This window comes from Impatiens glandulifera, chromosome 8, assembly GCF_907164915.1.
Source record: "Impatiens glandulifera chromosome 8, dImpGla2.1, whole genome shotgun sequence".
Taxonomy (NCBI): Eukaryota; Viridiplantae; Streptophyta; class Magnoliopsida; order Ericales; family Balsaminaceae; genus Impatiens; species Impatiens glandulifera.
Genome location: NC_061869.1, coordinates 16,633,002 through 16,652,122, shown reverse-complemented (window position 1 = coordinate 16,652,122; position 19,121 = coordinate 16,633,002). Strand labels below are relative to the sequence as shown.

The 19,121-nt window shown below is 32.4% G+C and overlaps 2 protein-coding genes across 4 annotated transcripts; both read left to right on the top strand.

The window, feature by feature from the left end:
* The first annotated feature begins 2,759 nt into the window (after nucleotides 1–2,759).
* LOC124912153 (uncharacterized membrane protein At3g27390-like) lies at nucleotides 2,760–6,244 on the top strand. The gene is made up of 10 exons (XM_047452716.1): nucleotides 2,760–2,957; nucleotides 3,179–3,287; nucleotides 3,382–3,574; nucleotides 3,658–3,794; nucleotides 3,873–4,161; nucleotides 4,565–4,671; nucleotides 4,776–4,917; nucleotides 5,117–5,315; nucleotides 5,425–5,659; nucleotides 5,735–6,244. Exons 1-10 carry the CDS (start codon nucleotides 2,864–2,866, stop codon nucleotides 5,988–5,990), a joined length of 1,761 nt encoding a protein of 586 aa, XP_047308672.1. The 5' UTR covers nucleotides 2,760–2,863; the 3' UTR covers nucleotides 5,991–6,244.
* A 1,635-nt stretch (nucleotides 6,245–7,879) lies between these two features.
* LOC124912596 (small GTPase LIP1) lies at nucleotides 7,880–14,864 on the top strand. 3 transcript variants are annotated; one of them, XM_047453243.1, is made up of 9 exons: nucleotides 7,880–8,110; nucleotides 8,192–8,261; nucleotides 8,343–8,438; nucleotides 10,591–10,682; nucleotides 11,407–11,548; nucleotides 12,246–12,553; nucleotides 13,412–13,465; nucleotides 13,548–13,669; nucleotides 14,334–14,864. In XM_047453243.1, exons 3-9 carry the CDS (start codon nucleotides 8,348–8,350, stop codon nucleotides 14,524–14,526), a joined length of 1,002 nt encoding a protein of 333 aa, XP_047309199.1. In that variant the 5' UTR covers nucleotides 7,880–8,110; nucleotides 8,192–8,261; nucleotides 8,343–8,347; the 3' UTR covers nucleotides 14,527–14,864. The 3 variants fall into 3 exon arrangements, with proteins under 3 accessions (XP_047309199.1, XP_047309197.1, XP_047309198.1); XM_047453241.1 differs by having other exon boundaries at nucleotides 14,331–14,864; XM_047453242.1 differs by having other exon boundaries at nucleotides 8,333–8,438; nucleotides 14,331–14,864.
* The last annotated feature ends 4,257 nt before the right edge of the window (nucleotides 14,865–19,121 follow it).

The window sequence follows — 19,121 nt, the reverse complement described above, 5'->3', positions numbered from 1 at the left end:
CTACTGTCATTAATCATGTTTGACTGCTAAGATTGTTTTGGAAATAGCCTCGAACAGTTGTAAGATTAACCTTGATTGATAATCATTTGGTTCAAAAGGAATCCATAGTCTAGGAATTGCCTTACACCTAAACTACAATTAGAATAGATTTGGTCTGATCATGTGCTGATGTGCCAAGTGGAAAGGAATTGCTCTTTTGGATAAACAACCTTACAACTTTCTTGAATATAGGGAAGTTTATTTATGGAAGTGGAGGTGAGAAAATGAGTAGATGATAGATGTTTCTTTTCTGGAAATGACTATTAGAGATCGGAAATTACGAGTTGCCAATGTTTTTGTGATGAGAAAAAATGGGAATGACATGATGATATTGAGAATTGAATTTGCGTGATAATTCTTGTACATGTTCTATTGCTAATTTGACAATTGGCACAAAACCATATAGGCCAAAAAACAAATTGGTGGTTACAAAAATCACTGAAGAAACCCCCAAAACAAAATAAATGCAAAAAGGAAGAATACCAAAAGAAGATTAATCTAAACAAAGAACTACCACTGTCCTGATCCCCAATAAGTGGAGCAGTTTTTGCTAGATGCAGTAAAATAAAAAATAACGCAATCTAGCCAAAGAGTTATCGTATTTGGACGGGCATAACCCACGGGTAACTAAACACTGAATCCATTCATCTTTAGTTTTATAATGGATCATATTGATGAAAATGGTCTCAATCTTGATGAAGAAAATGATGATGACGAATTTTATACTATGTTTTCCACTTTTTCTAGTTTTATAATGGATGATTTATATGTTTTGAACTTATATTTTTTTTGTTATGTTTTTCATTTTTTTTAAATTTATAATCTTGATATGCTCTATTTTCAAATAGCACTAGCTACGCCGTTCGCTGCACACATTATTGACAAGTTTATTTTGTGTATATTAGCCCTAAATTCTTGATTTATGTTATTTTAGTCCTAGTTTGTGTTAGATTTTATTTTCATAATTATTCTAAATATTGTTGTAGCCTTTTCCTTAGTTAATATTTTGGGAATTTAACTTTTCCTGTTTATTATACATTTTTTTTAGGATTTTTAGAGTTTATTTGGTACACTTAGTTTAGAATTTTATACTTTTTATAAATTGTTATTTTATTTATTTATACATATTATTATCTTATATAACTTAAGTGGTGGAGACTTATAGCTCAGTGATAGAGGCCAAAAACTTATGTTCTCAAGTAACGGGTTAGAGTCTTTACACTGGACCATTCAAGAAAAAGCTATATAACTTAAGTCTACAAAATAAAAAGAATAAAAAATAAAAATGAACTCATGTTATTTATTCAATTCTTTTTGAATCCACAAGCCTTAGTTTATTCTAAGTCCTCACTGATTCATAGAATCTACCATTTGTATTATTTATCTATTATTATTTACATTTGTATTATTTAAATGGATTTATTTAAATTTTATTTTTGGCCTATATAAGATTAACAATTGTTTTTGTAATTTTATTTTTAAAAAGGTTAATTTTTATTAAAAAGAGCGCAAACGATAAACATAGAAATTTGTTTTTATTGTAATTTTAATATTGAGCAATTGAACTTTTAATATTACATGTTGCATTTAGTTATTGGACAATGTTTAGATATTATTTTTTTATTAATAAAGCCTGTATTAACATACATAGGGTAAATTGTTCAAGACTTTACTTACAAATGTAACAAAAGAAGAGGCATAAAATATTAACAAGACTATTGTCGAAGAAATGGCACAATGGTACACAAATCCTTAAGCCCAATGATTCTTAGATGTAATCGATGTAGCAATGTAACAAAGTGCAAAATGCACCCGAGACCAATAATCAAATAATTTGTCGATGGAGTGATAATGAAACCAAGGAATTATAGTGGTTCGACAATATGCCTACATCCACTTGTCCAGGCTGGGCTTTCTCGACTAGAATTAAATGTATCTTATAAGAATTACAAACAAAGCTCAAAAGAATCAAATGTATCTTACAAGAATTACAAACAAAGCTCAAAAGAATCAAATGTATCTTACAAGAATTGCAATAAAGCTCAAATGGAAACTCTCGTATGACTTGTGTCTTTCTCTTGGGTTTTCTCTTCTTCTTTTTTTTGTTACCGGGATTTATTCTCCAGAGGAGGCTATCACATCCCCTCACTATCATGACTTTCATTTAAATCAGAGCGTTCTTAGTGGAAATCGAACTTAAAACCTTTAGTCTCTTAGGTAAAAGCCTTTGACACTTGAGCTACCCTGGTGGGTTAAGGATTTTACAATAGGTGAATGCAAAGAGCAGCCTAATGAGTCTCTTATATCACATTTAATGGAAATAGGGTCCTAATTTCATCACATTTGGCTAAGTATTGAGAGAGTTATGAGTTTTCTGCTAAACACAAATCCGATTAGGACTAAAACACTTCTAATCTAAGCTAAAACTATTGAGAGTTATGAAGGTACTATTTTGTATGTTTTCTTCAATGATATTTTGTACTATTGATCTCCAACATATGAAGCATCAATTCTAACAAGTATGATAGTTTGTTTAGTTCTGAGATAAATTGTAATCAAAAGCTTACTTCATTTTATTTTTCCTCACATATTGTGATACCTGGATTTCAAACAAAGGCCTCAATATAATGAACAATTCATTTGGCTGTTGGTTGGTATTTCCTTTTGGCTAAAAGCTTTATTTATATTTTTGCTAAGAGCTTTATTTGTGTTTATAACTAGACAACCTTCTTTGACCTGAAACAGAGTCTCTCGTGAGTCGTGACAGACTGGAACAAGTATTTACGAGAAGTGAGAATAAGGAGGAGATCTGAAAAAAAGGGCCATGGAACCCCCAAGGGGTATATTAAGCTCTTTATGGAACTTCATATGTTTCTTGCCCTACTTTATTGGCCTTCTGATTCTCGGATTCCTTAAAGGTCTCTCTCTACGTTTCCAGTCTTTTCTTTCTACTTTGTCTTGCCCCATGTCATGTACTTCCATTTTTTGTTAATAAAGTTTGTCTGTACCTCAATGTTTATTTCCTGATTTTGCGAGTGAATTATGAAATGATGACATTTTTTATCCTAGGTGGGTTCTGGTGATATGAGTGATATCTCACTTGGCTGGAATTAACTAATAATACAAGGTTCAATTTCAGGGATCATTTTGTGCCCAATTGTTTGCCTCATTATGACCATTGGGAACACGTCAATCATTTTGGGTCTTTGGCTATTACATTTCTTCTACACGTTCTACTCCCTTTTGAGGTGTGTGCCCCCCTCCCCCCACATCCCCACTCACTGCAATTACTTCAATCTTTTCATTTACTCAATTTGATATGACTTCTTTCATGTTTTCTAGATGTAAAATTCTTGGGCCAGTGCTGAAGCTTGTATACTGCCCGTGTATTTTATTTATTCTTGTGGTTTGGCTCCCCATAGGCATCATTGGGAGTTTTGTAAGTAGTGCAATATATGGTCTTCTAGCACCTGTATTTGCCACCTTCAAAGCTATTGGTGAAGGAAAGACAAATAAGTTTTTTCACTGTTTTTATGTACGTGAACTATGAATATGTCTCTAACTCTTCTTCTTTTGGGACCTCAGTCTGTTTCTCCAATTCTAACCATTCTCTTGCAGGATGGAACTTGGGACACAGTCAAAGAAACATTTACTGGTGTTAGGGATTTTAAGGACGTATGTCTTCATTCTTACTTATCATTTATGGAGGAATTACAAAGTCAAAAACCTACTGAAGGAAATTACTATGAGATCAGGTCAGTTCCATTTGCTTTGAGAACTTGACCCCGATTTGATTAATCTTAAACTGCTGTACCCATTTAAAATTTTGGCAGATTGCTATATCTTTTTGGTGCTATTGTAGCTGGGGTACTTGGATTCATGGTGGACTTTCTACTTATCTCACTTATTGCATTTGTCAAAAGCCCTTACATGTTATTCAAGGGGTGGCATAGACTGTTTCAGGATTGTATTGGCCGAGAAGGGCCTTTCCTAGAGACCTTTTGTGTACCATTTGCAGGTCTGGCTATTATCCTCTGGCCTTTGGCAGTTGCAGGGGCTGTCTTAGGGTCCATGACAGCAAGCATTTTTCAAGGTGGTTATGCTGCAGTAATTGTTTATCAGGTATATAAGACCAAATTGTGTCTTCTTTTTAAAACTTCTCTGATCCTTGTGTTTGGAATGGGGGTATCATCTACTATTGTTAGAGTTTTGGTAAAGAGAATGGGTTTTAGCCGAAGCCGGGCCCACGATGCGATAAAAGAAAAATCAGGACATTGTTGTGGTCTGGGATTTTTAGGGTACGGACCTTTATAAATATGGTCTTGTTAGGGTTTTCTTTTTAGTCTTTCTCTCTAATCTCGGTTATAACCTACTTTCTGACATATAATTAAAGTTTGCTCCTCTTTATGTGGTTTTCTTCTGACATGGGTTTCCACGTATATCTCGTGTTATTTACGTGATTTCTATATTATTATTTGTCGCCAATTTATAACAACTATTTTTTATTTTGGTCAATAACTAACAGGAGTCCTCCTTGTGGATGGGGCTATGCTACATTGTCGCCACATTGTCAATCTACGACGAGTACAGCAATGACATACTTGACATGCCTGAGGGCTCTTGCTTTCCTAGGTCCTCCTTTAAAAGTCATGACTGTCTCTTTAGTTTAGCTTTTCCTCAGATTAAAAGTTGTGGATGATTAAGATGTTGAAAATTCACGTTTCTTTTTAAAATAGGCCCAAGTATCGAAAGAAGACATCATCGTCGGCACAAGGCTCGCGAGCCTCTTCCTTCTCAAGGCCTGGCTCATTTCGAGGTCCTCCATCCCGAACATCATCATCGGTCAAGGTCCCCATGGTTGAACTGAAGCCGCTCGAGGTATATTCTTTTTTATGTTGCATGAATAGTTGAACTATTTTCTTTTTTGTTCTCTCTTCTCTTGATTATATCATGATATTACTAAGAAAATGTCTTTGTAGAATCTGGTCCAGTTAGATAGTTTGAGAGCTTTTCATCTGCTTGGGACAATTTTTTATTGTTCATCAATAAAATTACTATAACGAATTTTCGTATACAGTTACTGGATTGCTTGTTAAAGGAGTGTAAATATCACGGGGAGCAAATGGTTACTCAGGGAGTTATAACCCTCAAGGATGTCGAAGATGCAAAATTGAGTAAAGATGGGGGCAATATCATAAGCAACGGTTTACCTGCCTATTCTCTACTCCGAATACTCGTGCGATCGGCAAATTCCCATTCTGTTGGTATAGTCTTAGGTAAATAAAGTATTTTATTTTATTTTTATTCGGCTTTTGATCTATTCTTCAAAGACGTTCTTGCTACATGCAATAACAATATGTAGTGCTTATATTGGTAAAAACACAGATGACAATTTGACAGAGATAACTAGCACAAACAGAGCCAAAGATGTGTTCTGGGATTGGTTTCTGAATCCACTGTTAATTATCAAAGATCAAATCAAGGCTACAGACCTATCAGAAGAGGAAGAGGATTATCTAGATAAGCTAGTTTTGCTGAGTGGGGATAACCAGAGAATGAAGAAGTACACTCCACCACAATCTGAGCAAAAACGCGCTGAACTTGATGCTCTTGCTCGAAGGTATTTTTTGTTTTTATTACTATTATTCATGACTGATCAACGAATGAAAGAAGTGCATCACTATTTATTGTTTAGACTGCGAGGAATCACCAAGTCAATTTCGAGGTATCCGACGTTTAGACGTCGATTTGATGAAAGTGTGAAGAGCATATCAGAAGATCTTTCCAAGAAAAGGGAAGAGGGATTGCAAATAGTCCCAAGATCCAGGAGTGTTTTCATTCGGATGTTCAGCCAGAAACGACCTAAATACAAAACTGGCGATGGTTCGACGTTAGATCAAGATTCGGAATCCGTCACAGGGAGGAGAGACGACGTCGCTGATGTTGTATGATTTTAAATTATGTGATTCATTTACCACTTGCTTCATTTCTTATTTTTGGGTTGAGAAAGATTGCTTATGTTGTAATATTTAATGTAAATGCTTTCTTTTTATTCATAGTCTAGTTTCTTGTAATTATTTGTTATTCTTTCCCAGTTCTTCTGTTGCATTAATTTGTAATAGCCACAAGACAATACTCATCAAATAACAAAGTCTTGTAATTTGTATATCTTTTGGTTAGCATTTAACTGAACCAGTTGAGATCATTTGGTGTTTTTGGATTTGGCTTTCGGCTCGAGTTTTCGACCATTCTTTCACATTCGGAATACATGTTTCAATCACTTTCTAGTTCTTGTAACTATGTTTGCTTGTTTCAATTTTACTTCCTTTCCTGTTGTTGTTGAACAATTTCTTTTTTTCCTCCACTGCTGACTTATAATATAGTTTCTTTCTAGCAAAAAAGGAAATACATATAAGGATTCAGCCATATTAATGTTCTTGGGTAATTATTAATGTCTAGAGAATTGGGAAAAAAATATTATTTTGCTTCTTTCTTCACACTAAATTATGCATATAAAAAAATAGTCTAATAATAAATTTGTAATAATATTATTATAATATATAACATTCTATTATTATTATTATTATTATTATTGTGATAATATTCTTAATAATCTTGGGTGATCAATTGTGAATTTTAATTTCACTACAAATGTCTTCAGTTTAATATATAATATATATTTATTTATTTAGTTGATTATATATTCTACCTTAGTAAAGTAGACTTGTGATTATGTAGATAAATATAAGAATGTCCAATTTGAGTGTGAAATATTGCTTACATCAGTTCATTTGAGAGAGAAGTTTGTAACAATTATGCCATTATATCAAGAGAACAATACATTTACAAAAGTTAACATTTAATTAAAGAATGTGAGACTTGTAAATAAATGACAATACATTTACAAAAGTTAACATTTAATTAAAGAATGTGAGACTTGTAAATAAATGACATTATTGGTTCAATGTAATAATAGATTGTTTAATTGAATAATGAGGTAGATAGTCTTAAAAAGAAATAATATTGAAATAGAACTCTAAACTTATAATAGTTGATAAAATATATCATATAAAACCCAACCTAACATAATGTGTCTCAATTTGTTGCAATTCATTAACCTTCCTCCGTTTTCTAGAAATTATAATTGTTTTCATTTTCATCTTGTCTATAACAAGTTTTTTCTCGATTAATCTTAGATTAAACATAGTGAATCTTCTAAATGTTAGATCTAGTTGAGACTAGAACGATCTGACTCAAACAGAATTCCACTTAAAAGTTAAGTCAAATTAATAGACTTATAGTCATTACGTGAAACTTTATTCAAGAGAATATGTTAGATATAGTTGAGACTAAAACGATCTGACTCAAACAGAATTCTAATTAAAAAAAAGTCAAATTGATAGACTTATAGTCATTCCGTGAAACTCTATAAAAAGATAATAGAGATTATTAGTTAAAAAAAACAAGAGAAAGAAGAACCAATATCCTCTCTTGACGGTTCAATTTCAAAATAATCCAGTGACGATGGAGATGAAATTTCTATAATTTTTGAAGGGAGGCATAGACATAAGGATAAAAGTGTGTTTTTTTTCTTCTTTTAAGAAGTAATGATAAAAAAAATTAGTCTGAACTTACCAAAAAATAAATAAAAATGTCACATATACCCTATATTTTATATAAGAAATTGGATTTGAACAATGCAATTAATTTTAAAACATATTTATTAAAAGAGTTTTTAATTCTATTTATATGCATAATTAAATATTAACTAAATTATAAATTATTACTAATATACCATTCTAACCTATCTACATTTTATCTCATCATAATTTCTAAGCTTCATTCTCAACTCGTTCTTTCTTCCATTCGCATCAGCTTTTGCTCCAAGTTTATTGCTTCAGTGAAAGACAATTTCTTTCCATATTCACTTCACAAGGAAGGTGATATTGATGATTATTGATCCATAGAAACCATATACGGTGACAAAAATCACTTCTCGAAGGAAAATCGCCACTCACAGTTACAAACAGTTCGGGATTCAATTCCACTTTCTGATACGGTGTCAATACTGGTTAGATCTGATCTCTACACCCTTTCTTCTGATACAATTTCACAATTCCTGTTTCTCAAGTCTCCATTTGATCTTTAACAGCTGACGCAATCGGCAACACAAATCTGGCGGCAGATTTGTTCTTTATATTGTACCTTCAGCTAATCTGAAGGTATATTAGACGCTAGTATTTTCTATTAACAGATCTAACATCAACATTTGAATCTTTTCAGTAATCTATAGTTTATTGTAGGAATCATGTTTTGGAGGGAACGGGAGAGAGAGAACAAAGAGTCGAATGGTATACTTCCTTGTGGACAAATTCGAGTTCTTTTTGTTGGGGATTCAGGTATACTCGATTGTATTGGTGGTTTTCATGTTTATCTTGCATTTGAACATCAAGTTTTTATATAAAACCTCTTGATTTTATATAAAATTTGTTGGCTTGGGTTTGGGTGCTTGTAGATTCATATCCGGATACTTTTACATGTATGTTTTTAATGTATAATTAATCCAAGGAGCTAAGATTTGGTATTACTGGATTCTCACTGTTATATCCGGGAAAGTGTCACAAAGACATTGAAATTGTTTGATTGGTAATCTGTAAGACTAGCAAGTTGGTTCTTCGACTGACAGTCCCGGGAGCTGAGTGACATTCATGTTTATATATAATTAAATCTAACCCATCTATGCAATTAAAGTGTAGAAATATGCAGAGGATTTGTATTTTAGTTCAACTTTATTATCTTATATTGCTTTCTGCTGGAAGTTAATATTTCACATACAAACATCATATCTTAAGTCTAAATTAATAAGGTCATAAACCCAGAAGGGATTGCTGCATAACGAAGCATGGTAAACAAGCTGAAATGTTTTGTGCATTCTTTTCATCATGAAGTTTGTGCCATTGATTATTCTTTCTTCACATCCTTGTTAAATTTAATTGAATCCTGTTTATTTTTTGGGGTTGAATTATCACTCAATAATCATGGACAGTCATATAAATCAATTATTTTCAAACGTTGAATCCACTGTAGCAAACACATTAAGAAAATAACTCGCAAGCCCTCAGTACCGCTTGGTTAAAACATAAAACTAGTCCTATTGAGCTACAGTAAGTTTCTAAAGCACAAAATCTGACTATAACCATATATAATTTTTGAACATTAAAGCTTACATTAATTAGGTGTGAAATGCGATAAGTTGTTTGGGGTGATTGTTTGCATAAGACAATAACCAAATTGTTAATTCTATAAATCATGTCTGTTAATTACATATTTTATCTTTATATTTGGGTGTATGCATGATATTTTCTGTTTTAGTCAGGAAGTGTATGTTATGATTAATGTTACAAGTCAACAAAAAAGTCAGAGTTTAGCTCAAAATATATATCTTTTGTAAGGTTTTTGCTATCTTCTTAATTTGTAAAATGAATTATTTTATCAACTTTTGTATTCCGTTTTATCCATTTGTTTAGATTGGCTTCAATTTGAATAAATTTTGATCAATATGATTTTGTAAAGGGCTTGACTCCAGAAAATATTGTCAGATATCTAAATTATTCTTTATCAGATACTATATCCATCTAACCTAAATATTTTAGATATAATCAATGCAACTTTTGCATATCCAATGATTTTAAGTTACATACCTTTTTTACCTGACCTAACTGATACACTCTTACAATATAATTATTAACTGCTTCCTGCTGTTCATGCCCTTCCCCAACTCTTATTGCCAAAATAGACAATATACTGTTAGTGGTTCCCCAGCTCAGACTCTAATGACATCATCATCTCTCACAAGTTTGGCAATTCCTTAGAAGTTTATATGACATATGTTGATGTCTTACTAACTTGATCTTCTACATGATGGAAATTTAATGTCAAATATTTGTGTCTTTCTATTCTACACGATGAATAATACAGCAAGTGGATATGTTTTATGGTCCACGTGACATGCTTCCTGGCTTGGTTAACCAATGCTTTAGTATTTGGTTTTAAATTTTAGTTTTGACTAGTTAGGGATTAGTTACTTGAACCTGTCTTTATTTTCTGTTTAGGTCCACTTACCCATGTCTAAAGTGTCTGCTAATAGTTTTCATTGTTTGTTCAAGGCTGTTTATAAAGCCACCTTTGTTTGTCAATAAAGTTAGTTCATTTTCTCCCAATGCCACTCTAGCATTTTGCATTTCCTGACAGCAACATGGATGTAATAGGGGCAACTAAATGATCTTTCAAATTGGTATATGTTGGAGTTTGTTCATGATTGTAGAAAATTGTTGATATGATATTTAGTGATTGAACAACATGTTTATGTTGAGGTTTGGTGGCAGAAAATGGTTGATGTGAGGTTTATTTGGTGAACTGCTAACACCTGAGAAAACAGTTCACAACTGTGCTGTCTTGTAAATTTTTCATTATATATATATATATATATATATATATATATATATATATATATATATATATATATTCTCATCTTATTTACTCTTTTTGTAGGTGTGGGAAAAACTTCTCTCACTCACTTGATTGTAAAAGGTTCTTCGATTTCCCATCCCTCTCAGACAATTGGATGTATTGTAGGAGTCAAAGTAAGTTTTAAAATCTTCATCTTGTTGTTTTCACTGTTCTCTAAGGCTATGTTTGGTTGGTGTAGAATAAGAATTGGAGTGTCCAAGTTCAATTTTGTTTTTTGTTTTTTATCATTTTAAACTAAAGAATTAAAATACAATTCCAATGGAATTAAATATATGACTTTTATTCTTCAATTCCACCATATCCACTTAAGAATTGCAATTTCATTTTTTACAGTCCTGTTAAATTTTGGTCCGGTTATGTGTTGGACCAAAATAGTTTCAATGTTGCCTTATTAGAGCTTGGGTCCATTTTTCCATGTGTCTAGTTAACTCCTTTACGAAATCGACGACATGTTAAGGCTTCGGTCCAACACGGCAACATTTTTTTCAAAGTCGGTACTGCCTGTTAAAGTATTTTATTAATTTTGTGATTTTTATATCTTCGTGCTATCGTTGATACATGAAAAAGAGTCTCACTTTATCCAACTTGTTTTTGTGATTTGTATATATTAATATCATTGGAGAATAAAAAGAGATGTAATAAAAAAAAGTAGAAGATTAATTAGTTTCTTAGGAGTTATAATTGTATATTCTTTTCCGATTACTTCCAATTCTTATAGAATTGAAATCTGAATTCTAAATCTTATACTGATTCTATCCATCCAAACATAGCCTAAGGTAATTTCTTCTCTGACTGGTTGTAGAATGATCTTTTTGTTTCTTCTACTTATCAATACAGCACGTAACCTATGGAAATTCTGGTAGCTCTTCAAGTAGCATCAGTGGGGATGGTGAAAGAGATTTTTTTGTTGAACTTTGGGATGTTTCAGGACATGAAAGATACAAGGACTGCAGATCCCTCTTCTACTCACAAATAAATGGTAAGTTCTGAGCACTTTCCTGAAGTTCTCTGCAAGCTTTTGGAATTGGTGGAACCTGGAATCTAATTGTTATTCAATTTTTATTTTGAGTATCATCTATCTTCGTTACCAGCCTCACTGAAGTATTATTCAAATTTATAGGTTCTATCAAAACTACCATTCAAACTAACATTTTAAAATAATTTTTGCTTGTCTCTTGGTGTATTTTTCCTTGGTCTCTAGAATGATATTGAGCCTATTTGGAAACTCGTATTTTGTCACAATTACAATCCATTTGGAAAATCGTCAAAGTTAAAAATTGTAAGCGATATTTTTTGTGTGGTATAAGATTTTTTCCTAAGACTCATATTATTTTTTAACATGATCATGATTCTTGTGTTATTTTTGTTGCTTCATTTTATATAAAAATTATTTCTACATAATGATTCAAATTAAAGTGTTACATCTTTTTGCTTCATTTAGTATAAATATTTTTTATAATGATCTAAATTATTTTTTAGATCATTGTAATTTTTGACAATCATCATAAATGTAGATTTTTTTTTTGGATCATGATCAACATGAAGAAAAAGTGTATAACAAAACAGTCCATTATCAATGCATTTTAAATTCGGAAATAGGAATTTGCTTGTACTATTATTTTCAACTCATAAGTAGAGCTGTTGGCTTTACCTGTTCATTTTGAAAATCATTCCAGGCGTTGTCTTTGTTCATGATCTATCTCAAAGGAGGACAAAAACAAGTTTGCACAAATGGGCTGCGGAAATTGCAGCAACTGGGACGTTCTCTGCTCCCTTGGGGTCTGGAGGTCCTGGTGGTCTCCCTGTACCATATATTGTGATTGGTAATAAAGCAGATATAGCAGCAAAAGAAGGTACTTCGAAGGGAAGCAGTGGAAACCTTGTAGATGTTGCTAGACAATGGGTAGAGAAGCAGGGTTTGCTTCCCTCCAGTGAAGAACTTCCTTTAACCGATAGTTTTCCTGGTAGCGGAGGATTAGTAGCGGTGAGAATCTTAAGTCTAACATTAAAATGAGATATTTAGCTTTCTAGTGAGCATTCCTGGCACTAATATTACTTTTGGTTTGACACAAAGTTCATATGTTAATCCAATCTTAGTTGCATGATAGTTGAAGCTTTAATTTGTTGGTCTAGAAGTTAGTGGCTATGTTAGTTACCCATTTGGAAACACATTCTGAATTTATTTCCAAATGTGATCTCATGCGAATTCACATCCAAATGAGATACATGAAAGAAATTTATTACAATTTCTTTTATAGATCCGGATTCAGATCCAGAAAGTGTTTTCAAATGGGCTAGTTCCAAACGTGAGCCATTTAAAACATAATTTCTGTTTGTATCCATATTCAGATCTTGATGAGAAATAACCAATAAATTATTAATATGTTTATCACTAAGTTTAATTTTCAAACCTATTTACCTATTTAATATGTCTCACTAAATTTAACGATTTATGTTTTTGGATATGGATCCAGATGAAAAATCTTCAAATATATTTTTGAATCTGTTTGACTAATCTGTTTCCAAACGTGATAGAGATATCTTACCAAAAAAAATGTTTTCCTAAATGGGTTATCTCAAATTTTTGTGAGGTGCTTCCAAATTGGATGCATGCATTGTTTACATCATAAAGTAGGCATAAATTTATACTTTCTTAGTCCTCCCTAGCAGAATGTTACATTTTGAGGAATATGTGTATGCGATGAGATGCATATTTATGGTCACTTCAAGTTGATTTTAGTTGATAAAGATTGTATTTTCTATGCCATTTCTACCATTATTTGATAATTTTCTTCCAAATATATTTGTTAGAATCTTAACTACAGATGTTGACCTGTAACAGGCTGCCAAAGGCGCAAGATATGACAAGGAAGCAGTCATGAAGTTTTTCCGAATGGTCTGTTGTGTTCTTTTATGAATGTTTAGAAATTTTTTCAATATGGTCACCACCACCCTTCACTCAAAACCATTTCTTTCAGTTGATCAGGAGGAGATATTTTTCCGATGAGTTGCCTGGACCATGGTCTGCCAAAGTTCAACGACCATTGATGCAATCAAATGAAAAATTGGCTGACGATGATCATCTCTATAAGGGTTCAAGGTATGCCATCTTGCTTGTGATTGATCATTATATAAAGGAAATAAGCTTGTTTAGCTTCTCCAACTTTTAAAAATTTGCTCAAATTGTTTCCTCTCGGTATTTTAGAAAGAAAAAATATTTTACATTAAAGAATTGTGAAAATTGTATAGAGATGATTTAAAACCATATCGGAGTTAACATAAAGCTGATGACATGAAGTAATGTTGATCATGCTCCATAAATCTACATTTGTTATGTTATTCAAAAATCATGATTATCTAAAAAATAATCTAATCATTGTCAACAAAAAGTGTTCTATATTAAATGAAACAAAAAGTTATATTATAATTTGGATCATTATTAAGAAAATGAGTTGTATATGAAATGAAGCAACAATAACTACACTATAATCTTGATCTTTATCCAAATAGCAATCTAGAAAAAAAATTATTTACCAAATGAAAAAAATATAATTTCCAATTTTAACTTTGATAATTGTGACTAAATACAAGTTTTTTTTTTTTTTTTTTTTTTTTCTAGGCTCAATTTGAGTCATTTTTATGAAAGCAAAACGAGTTTGAGGAAGCAAAATCAATTTCTTCTACTTTTTTTAATAAATGAATTGTTTTTCTAAATTTTGTACTTAAACATTGCTTTTAACATGTCATTTTTATTTATTTAGCAGCTTGGTGGGGGATTCTTACAATTACAAAGCCCTCCCCCCTCTACCAGCTCAACGCAATTTAACGCCGCCTCCCACATTGTATCCTCAACAGCCAATGTCCACTCCCGATAACTATAGCATTCCAAGATTTACTATGATGGGGGCACAAGATATCACCAATACTAGATCTAAACGCACAGACATCAACGTTTGATTCCTCAACATTTCGAGGTGAGTAAATGAACGAACCATATTTCTATTGTAAGCATTGCGCCAACTCATTCTTTGATTCATTGTTCGAAACTTGTTTCACTATCAGCGTCAGTGTTTAATATTGTATCAATTAATATACCTATCATATATGATGGAAGATATAGTGTTCATTGTGTTTTGGGGATTTTGTGAGCTATTTGTTACAACATTGCATTATCTTAGTTCTCATTAGTGATCTCATTACCAGTGTAATCTCGACATTAATCTCGATGAAAAACCTTATAATCAAATTCGGAAAATATAGTAGTATAATTGATTAATGATTAAATAACCTCAAATTGTTAATTGCTCCAACTTGTTGGATAATTGTTTGTTTTTAATAGCTGCATAATTTTATATATTTTTGCTTTCATTGGCGATTCATCAATTTTGTACTGTGTTTATTTGGTACCATGATTAAAGTTTCATTGCAAAATATAATCAACAAATAGTGTGTGCTGATCTATTGTTGATATATAAATAATTCCAATTGTTTTTCAGATTCTAATTACCAAATGACACAAATTCTAAAATTTTAAATCTATGATGTTAGTGATTTTAAGTAAAATTGTAGTGGGTAGTGTGAGAATATTGAATTCTCAACCAAAATAACTAAATAATTTTGGTTAATTTGTAAAACAAAAATTGAAATTTTCAAAAATAAAACTTAAATTAAAATATATTAATATATCAAATAATCATTGTACATCCCACAACTTTACATTTCTTTTTATTAGTCAATTTAGTTGACATATACCTTATATAACTATCCATATTTTTTCATTTTATTACAACCATTGTCATTCAATTAATACACACAATTAAAAATCTTAATCCACTCACTTACTAGTCCCCATTCTCTCATTCTCTCTCTACTCAATTGAAAGTCTCTTTTCTTTAAATATCATTCGTGTTCGACATCTTCTCTAAATCATCAACTGATCAACGAAAGGAAGTCCAATTCATCTGTTATTCTCACTATGAGCGATATCGATTCAAGCTCGCATATTAGAATTAAATCAGAATCAGTCGATTTCTTGCTCGATTAATGGGTCTCTGAGAATATGCCGGAGTCTTGGTTACTTACATGGCCAGATTCGACGCTTGGTGGGTCCAAATCGCTTTATTTGCCAAATATGGAAAGTATTTCATCGATGATGGTTGAATTTTAGAGGCTTTGGCTCTGATATCCGTTAAATCGAACTCCCATTCGTCGATGATGGTTGAATCGGACTCTATGACCATAGTACTGGACACCGATGCAATGGAGAGACGTATATCAACTGTGGAAATTTTGTCTATTTATTGCCGTATCATTTTGTTGATACCAGAATATGCAGGTGATATTTGACTGAAATTATTTATTTTGAAATATGTGATGCCTTAGACATGTTTATGACTGAAATATGTGAGATTTTTTGGATGAATTATACATGTTGGGTTGATGAGTTTATGACTGAAATCTGTGATGAAAATATTTATATCACCGTTATGTTTACAACTAAAACATACTCCATTATTTGGAGTTATTTTGTATCTGTCAACATACAAAAATTGTCCTACATTCATTAAAAAAACTAATTTACTTTCATTTCTATTACCATTCCTTTACAAAAACTAACATGTACCCTCCATAAAGTGCACTCTCCATCTGATCAATAACTATGATAAGATCTTCCCGTCCATCTATCTTATTTGCTTCAATCAAATAGTCCATACATCCCTTTACTAAGTGTAAATCTACTTCTAGGGCATGTGGAATCATGCCTACCCTAACCTAAGTTGTGAATGTTTTTTTAATGTGCAAGAGCTTGTAGTAGTTATGGACTTTGTTTTGATGATTTCCACTATGCAAGCTTGTAAACTTAGAAACACATTATTTAGGGTAGTATGTGATAGTTCATTAAATGATGTTTGTACCTGCAATGATTACAATGCTCTAAACCATCCCAAATCATTAATGTTAGTATCAAGACTATTTGGTAGTTGAAATATAATGTGAATGTTGAATACTTTAATGTTTGCAGCAACCCTAAAATCTAGATCATCTTCCCCTTTATGGGGTCTAGCATTGTCTTGTTAGATTATGATATCCTTAAAGACAAAACTTGGCCACTTAGCCCTGGTAAGACCTGTAATTATGTCACTAATAAGACAAAATAAATATTTAGTCTTATTTAGGAGACTTATTAGAGTACAAGAGAAACTTTTAGAGTGTAATTTATGTTACTTGATTGATCAAGCAATCCTTTGTGACCTGCATTGTGATTGAATTCAAAGCTTTTACCTACTTGCTGCCCTGTTCTTTGATTTTCTTTTTGCTGAAACTGTATGTGTAAAAGGGAAAATCACAATTTTCCCATCAAATAAACACTCACCATTTGATGAATATATGGGTATAAAATATTTGCTTAGTACTCCCTCCCTCGCTAAACTTTACATTTGTAGTGTACTAGTGGGCATAATTTCTAAGAAATAATAATATAATATGTGTATTAGGTGGTTGAAAAGTGTGAAAGTAAAACAAAAGACATATTTGTCCCCAAAAGATTAAAATTAAACTGCATAAATTAAGATTCTCTCTTAAATTTTCCTTTCTAAAATACATAAAGATTTCTCTCTTAATTTTACAAAATTTCACATACTATAAATAGTCATTTTACAGCAATAAATTCATATTCAACCACTCAAAAAAATTTCCAACTCAAAATCAAACCAGTGATGAAATAAAAATTTAGTTTCTTTTGGATGACAGTAATGAAGGAAACCTCGAAGGGGAAAGTTTAAAAAGGCAGTTTCAAAATTTGTATACAGTCTACAAACAATCAGTGTTATCTGGGCAGTGGCAATGCAGCAACTACAAGCTGATATGCCCATATATGTAATCAATAAGAAAAGGAAAAGAGTTACAACAAACTAATTTGATAGTGCAAAACTACAAGACATTGATTTAGCCAAAATAGGAACATATATAGAAGTATTTCAAAGGAAATGAATGTTAATAAATCTTCAAATGCAATAAAACCATCATTCACATATGCAAACATAATTAGTAGAATAAAGTTTAACCTTGAATCATTATCAATTTGACTACTCACGTAATGTAATCAAATTTAAGAGCATGGAGAATACCATTCATATCAATGAAAAGTGGTTCAACTTTACAAAATCAAATCAGAGATATTATTTGTGACCAAGTGAGCCTGATCCATATAGGATTGTCTATGCAAAATGTTCATAACTAATGTTATATGTTCATAACTAATGTTATGTTCCTTTGTGTAGTGGCAAGGCTCATATATGCATCAAATGGTGAGTTTTTTTTTCTTGGAAAACAAATAGTGAGTGTTATCCCCTCTTCTAGCCTAGCGGCAAAAAGAGGTGGATACCAACCCTAAGTTCCTGGGTTCGAGCCCGTCGGGCGGCAAGTTCTGCGCCTGGTTAAATGATTAAGTGTGTTTGCGGGCTACATACTTAATCCGTTGTCCTATTTTTATCCCCTCTTCTAGCCTAGTGGCAACAAGAGGTGGATATCCTCCAGGCCTCCATGAGGTCCTGGGTTCGAGCCCGTCAGGCGGCAAGTTCTGCGCCTGGTTAATTGGTTAAGTATGTTTGCGGGCTATGTACTTAACCCGCGGGGAATAGTCGCACTTCATAGGAGAAGCGGAACCCAGCGTTCTCAAAAAAAAAAATAGTGAGTGTTTATTTTATGGAAAAATTGGGATTTTCTCTTTTACACCTATCGTTCTAGCAAAAAGAAAATCAAAGAACAGAGCAACAAGTACTTTATAGGTAAAAGCTTTGGATTCAATCACAAGATATGTCACAAAGAATTGCTTGATCAATCAGGTAACAAATTACACTTTAGAACTTTCTCTTGTACTCTAATGAGTCTCCTAAATAAAACTAAATGTTTATTTTGTTTAATTAGTGACATAAATGATTATAGATTGTGATGCGCGAGCGGCTTGAAGCAAACCTTGATATGACGCTGTTTAAAGTGTCTAAGGCTTATTTTGGAGAAAAGGACACAAGAGGGTGAACGGGATAGGATCCGGAGTATGTCAATTGCACTTCAGAGTGGATCAATGGGAAAGTTCTTCCTTGAGCGTCAACAACGCACGTGTGTCACAACGTGAAGAGACACAAGCGCTTTGCGAGGAGAACATGATGACCCTGTGTGACGAGGTGGCGCATCACGGACGTGTGATGGATGAGATGCGTGCACCTCAATGACGTGAGATGGAAGAGGTGCGCGCACAACAAGACGCTCTACAAGCGCATATGCACGCACAACAAGAAGCTCTACAGCGCAGATACGCACACAATAAGAGACTCTACAGGCGCTTATGTCTAGGATTCCCCCTCCTCCCCCATGTAGTAGTACGATTTGATTGACATTTTTGTATTAATATGATTTGAGACTTTTATAATTTAGAATTAATTTTTATTTATGAATTATCTTTTTTTCTAATAGTAGTAGAACAAAATATGAAACAGGTTTAATAAAAATAAAAAATGTGCCCAAAACCTAATAGCAATCAACAACGACGTTAG

What these genes read in the sequence shown, in the direction of transcription:
- LOC124912153 (XM_047452716.1), top strand. Translation starts at nt 2,864, where the DNA reads ATGGAACCCCCAAGGGGTATATTAAGCTCTTTATGGAACTTCATATGT. An exon ending in ACGTTCTACTCCCTTTTGAG is followed by an intron (nt 3,288 to 3,381) that starts GTGTGTGCCCCC and finishes CATGTTTTCTAG; the next exon opens with ATGTAAAATTCTTGGGCCAG. An exon ending in CTGCAGTAATTGTTTATCAG is followed by an intron (nt 4,162 to 4,564) that starts GTATATAAGACC and finishes AATAACTAACAG; the next exon opens with GAGTCCTCCTTGTGGATGGG.
- LOC124912596 (XM_047453241.1), top strand. Translation starts at nt 8,348, where the DNA reads ATGTTTTGGAGGGAACGGGAGAGAGAGAACAAAGAGTCGAATGGTATA. An exon ending in TCATGAAGTTTTTCCGAATG is followed by an intron (nt 13,466 to 13,547) that starts GTCTGTTGTGTT and finishes CATTTCTTTCAG; the next exon opens with TTGATCAGGAGGAGATATTT. An exon ending in CATCTCTATAAGGGTTCAAG is followed by an intron (nt 13,670 to 14,330) that starts GTATGCCATCTT and finishes TTATTTATTTAG; the next exon opens with CAGCTTGGTGGGGGATTCTT.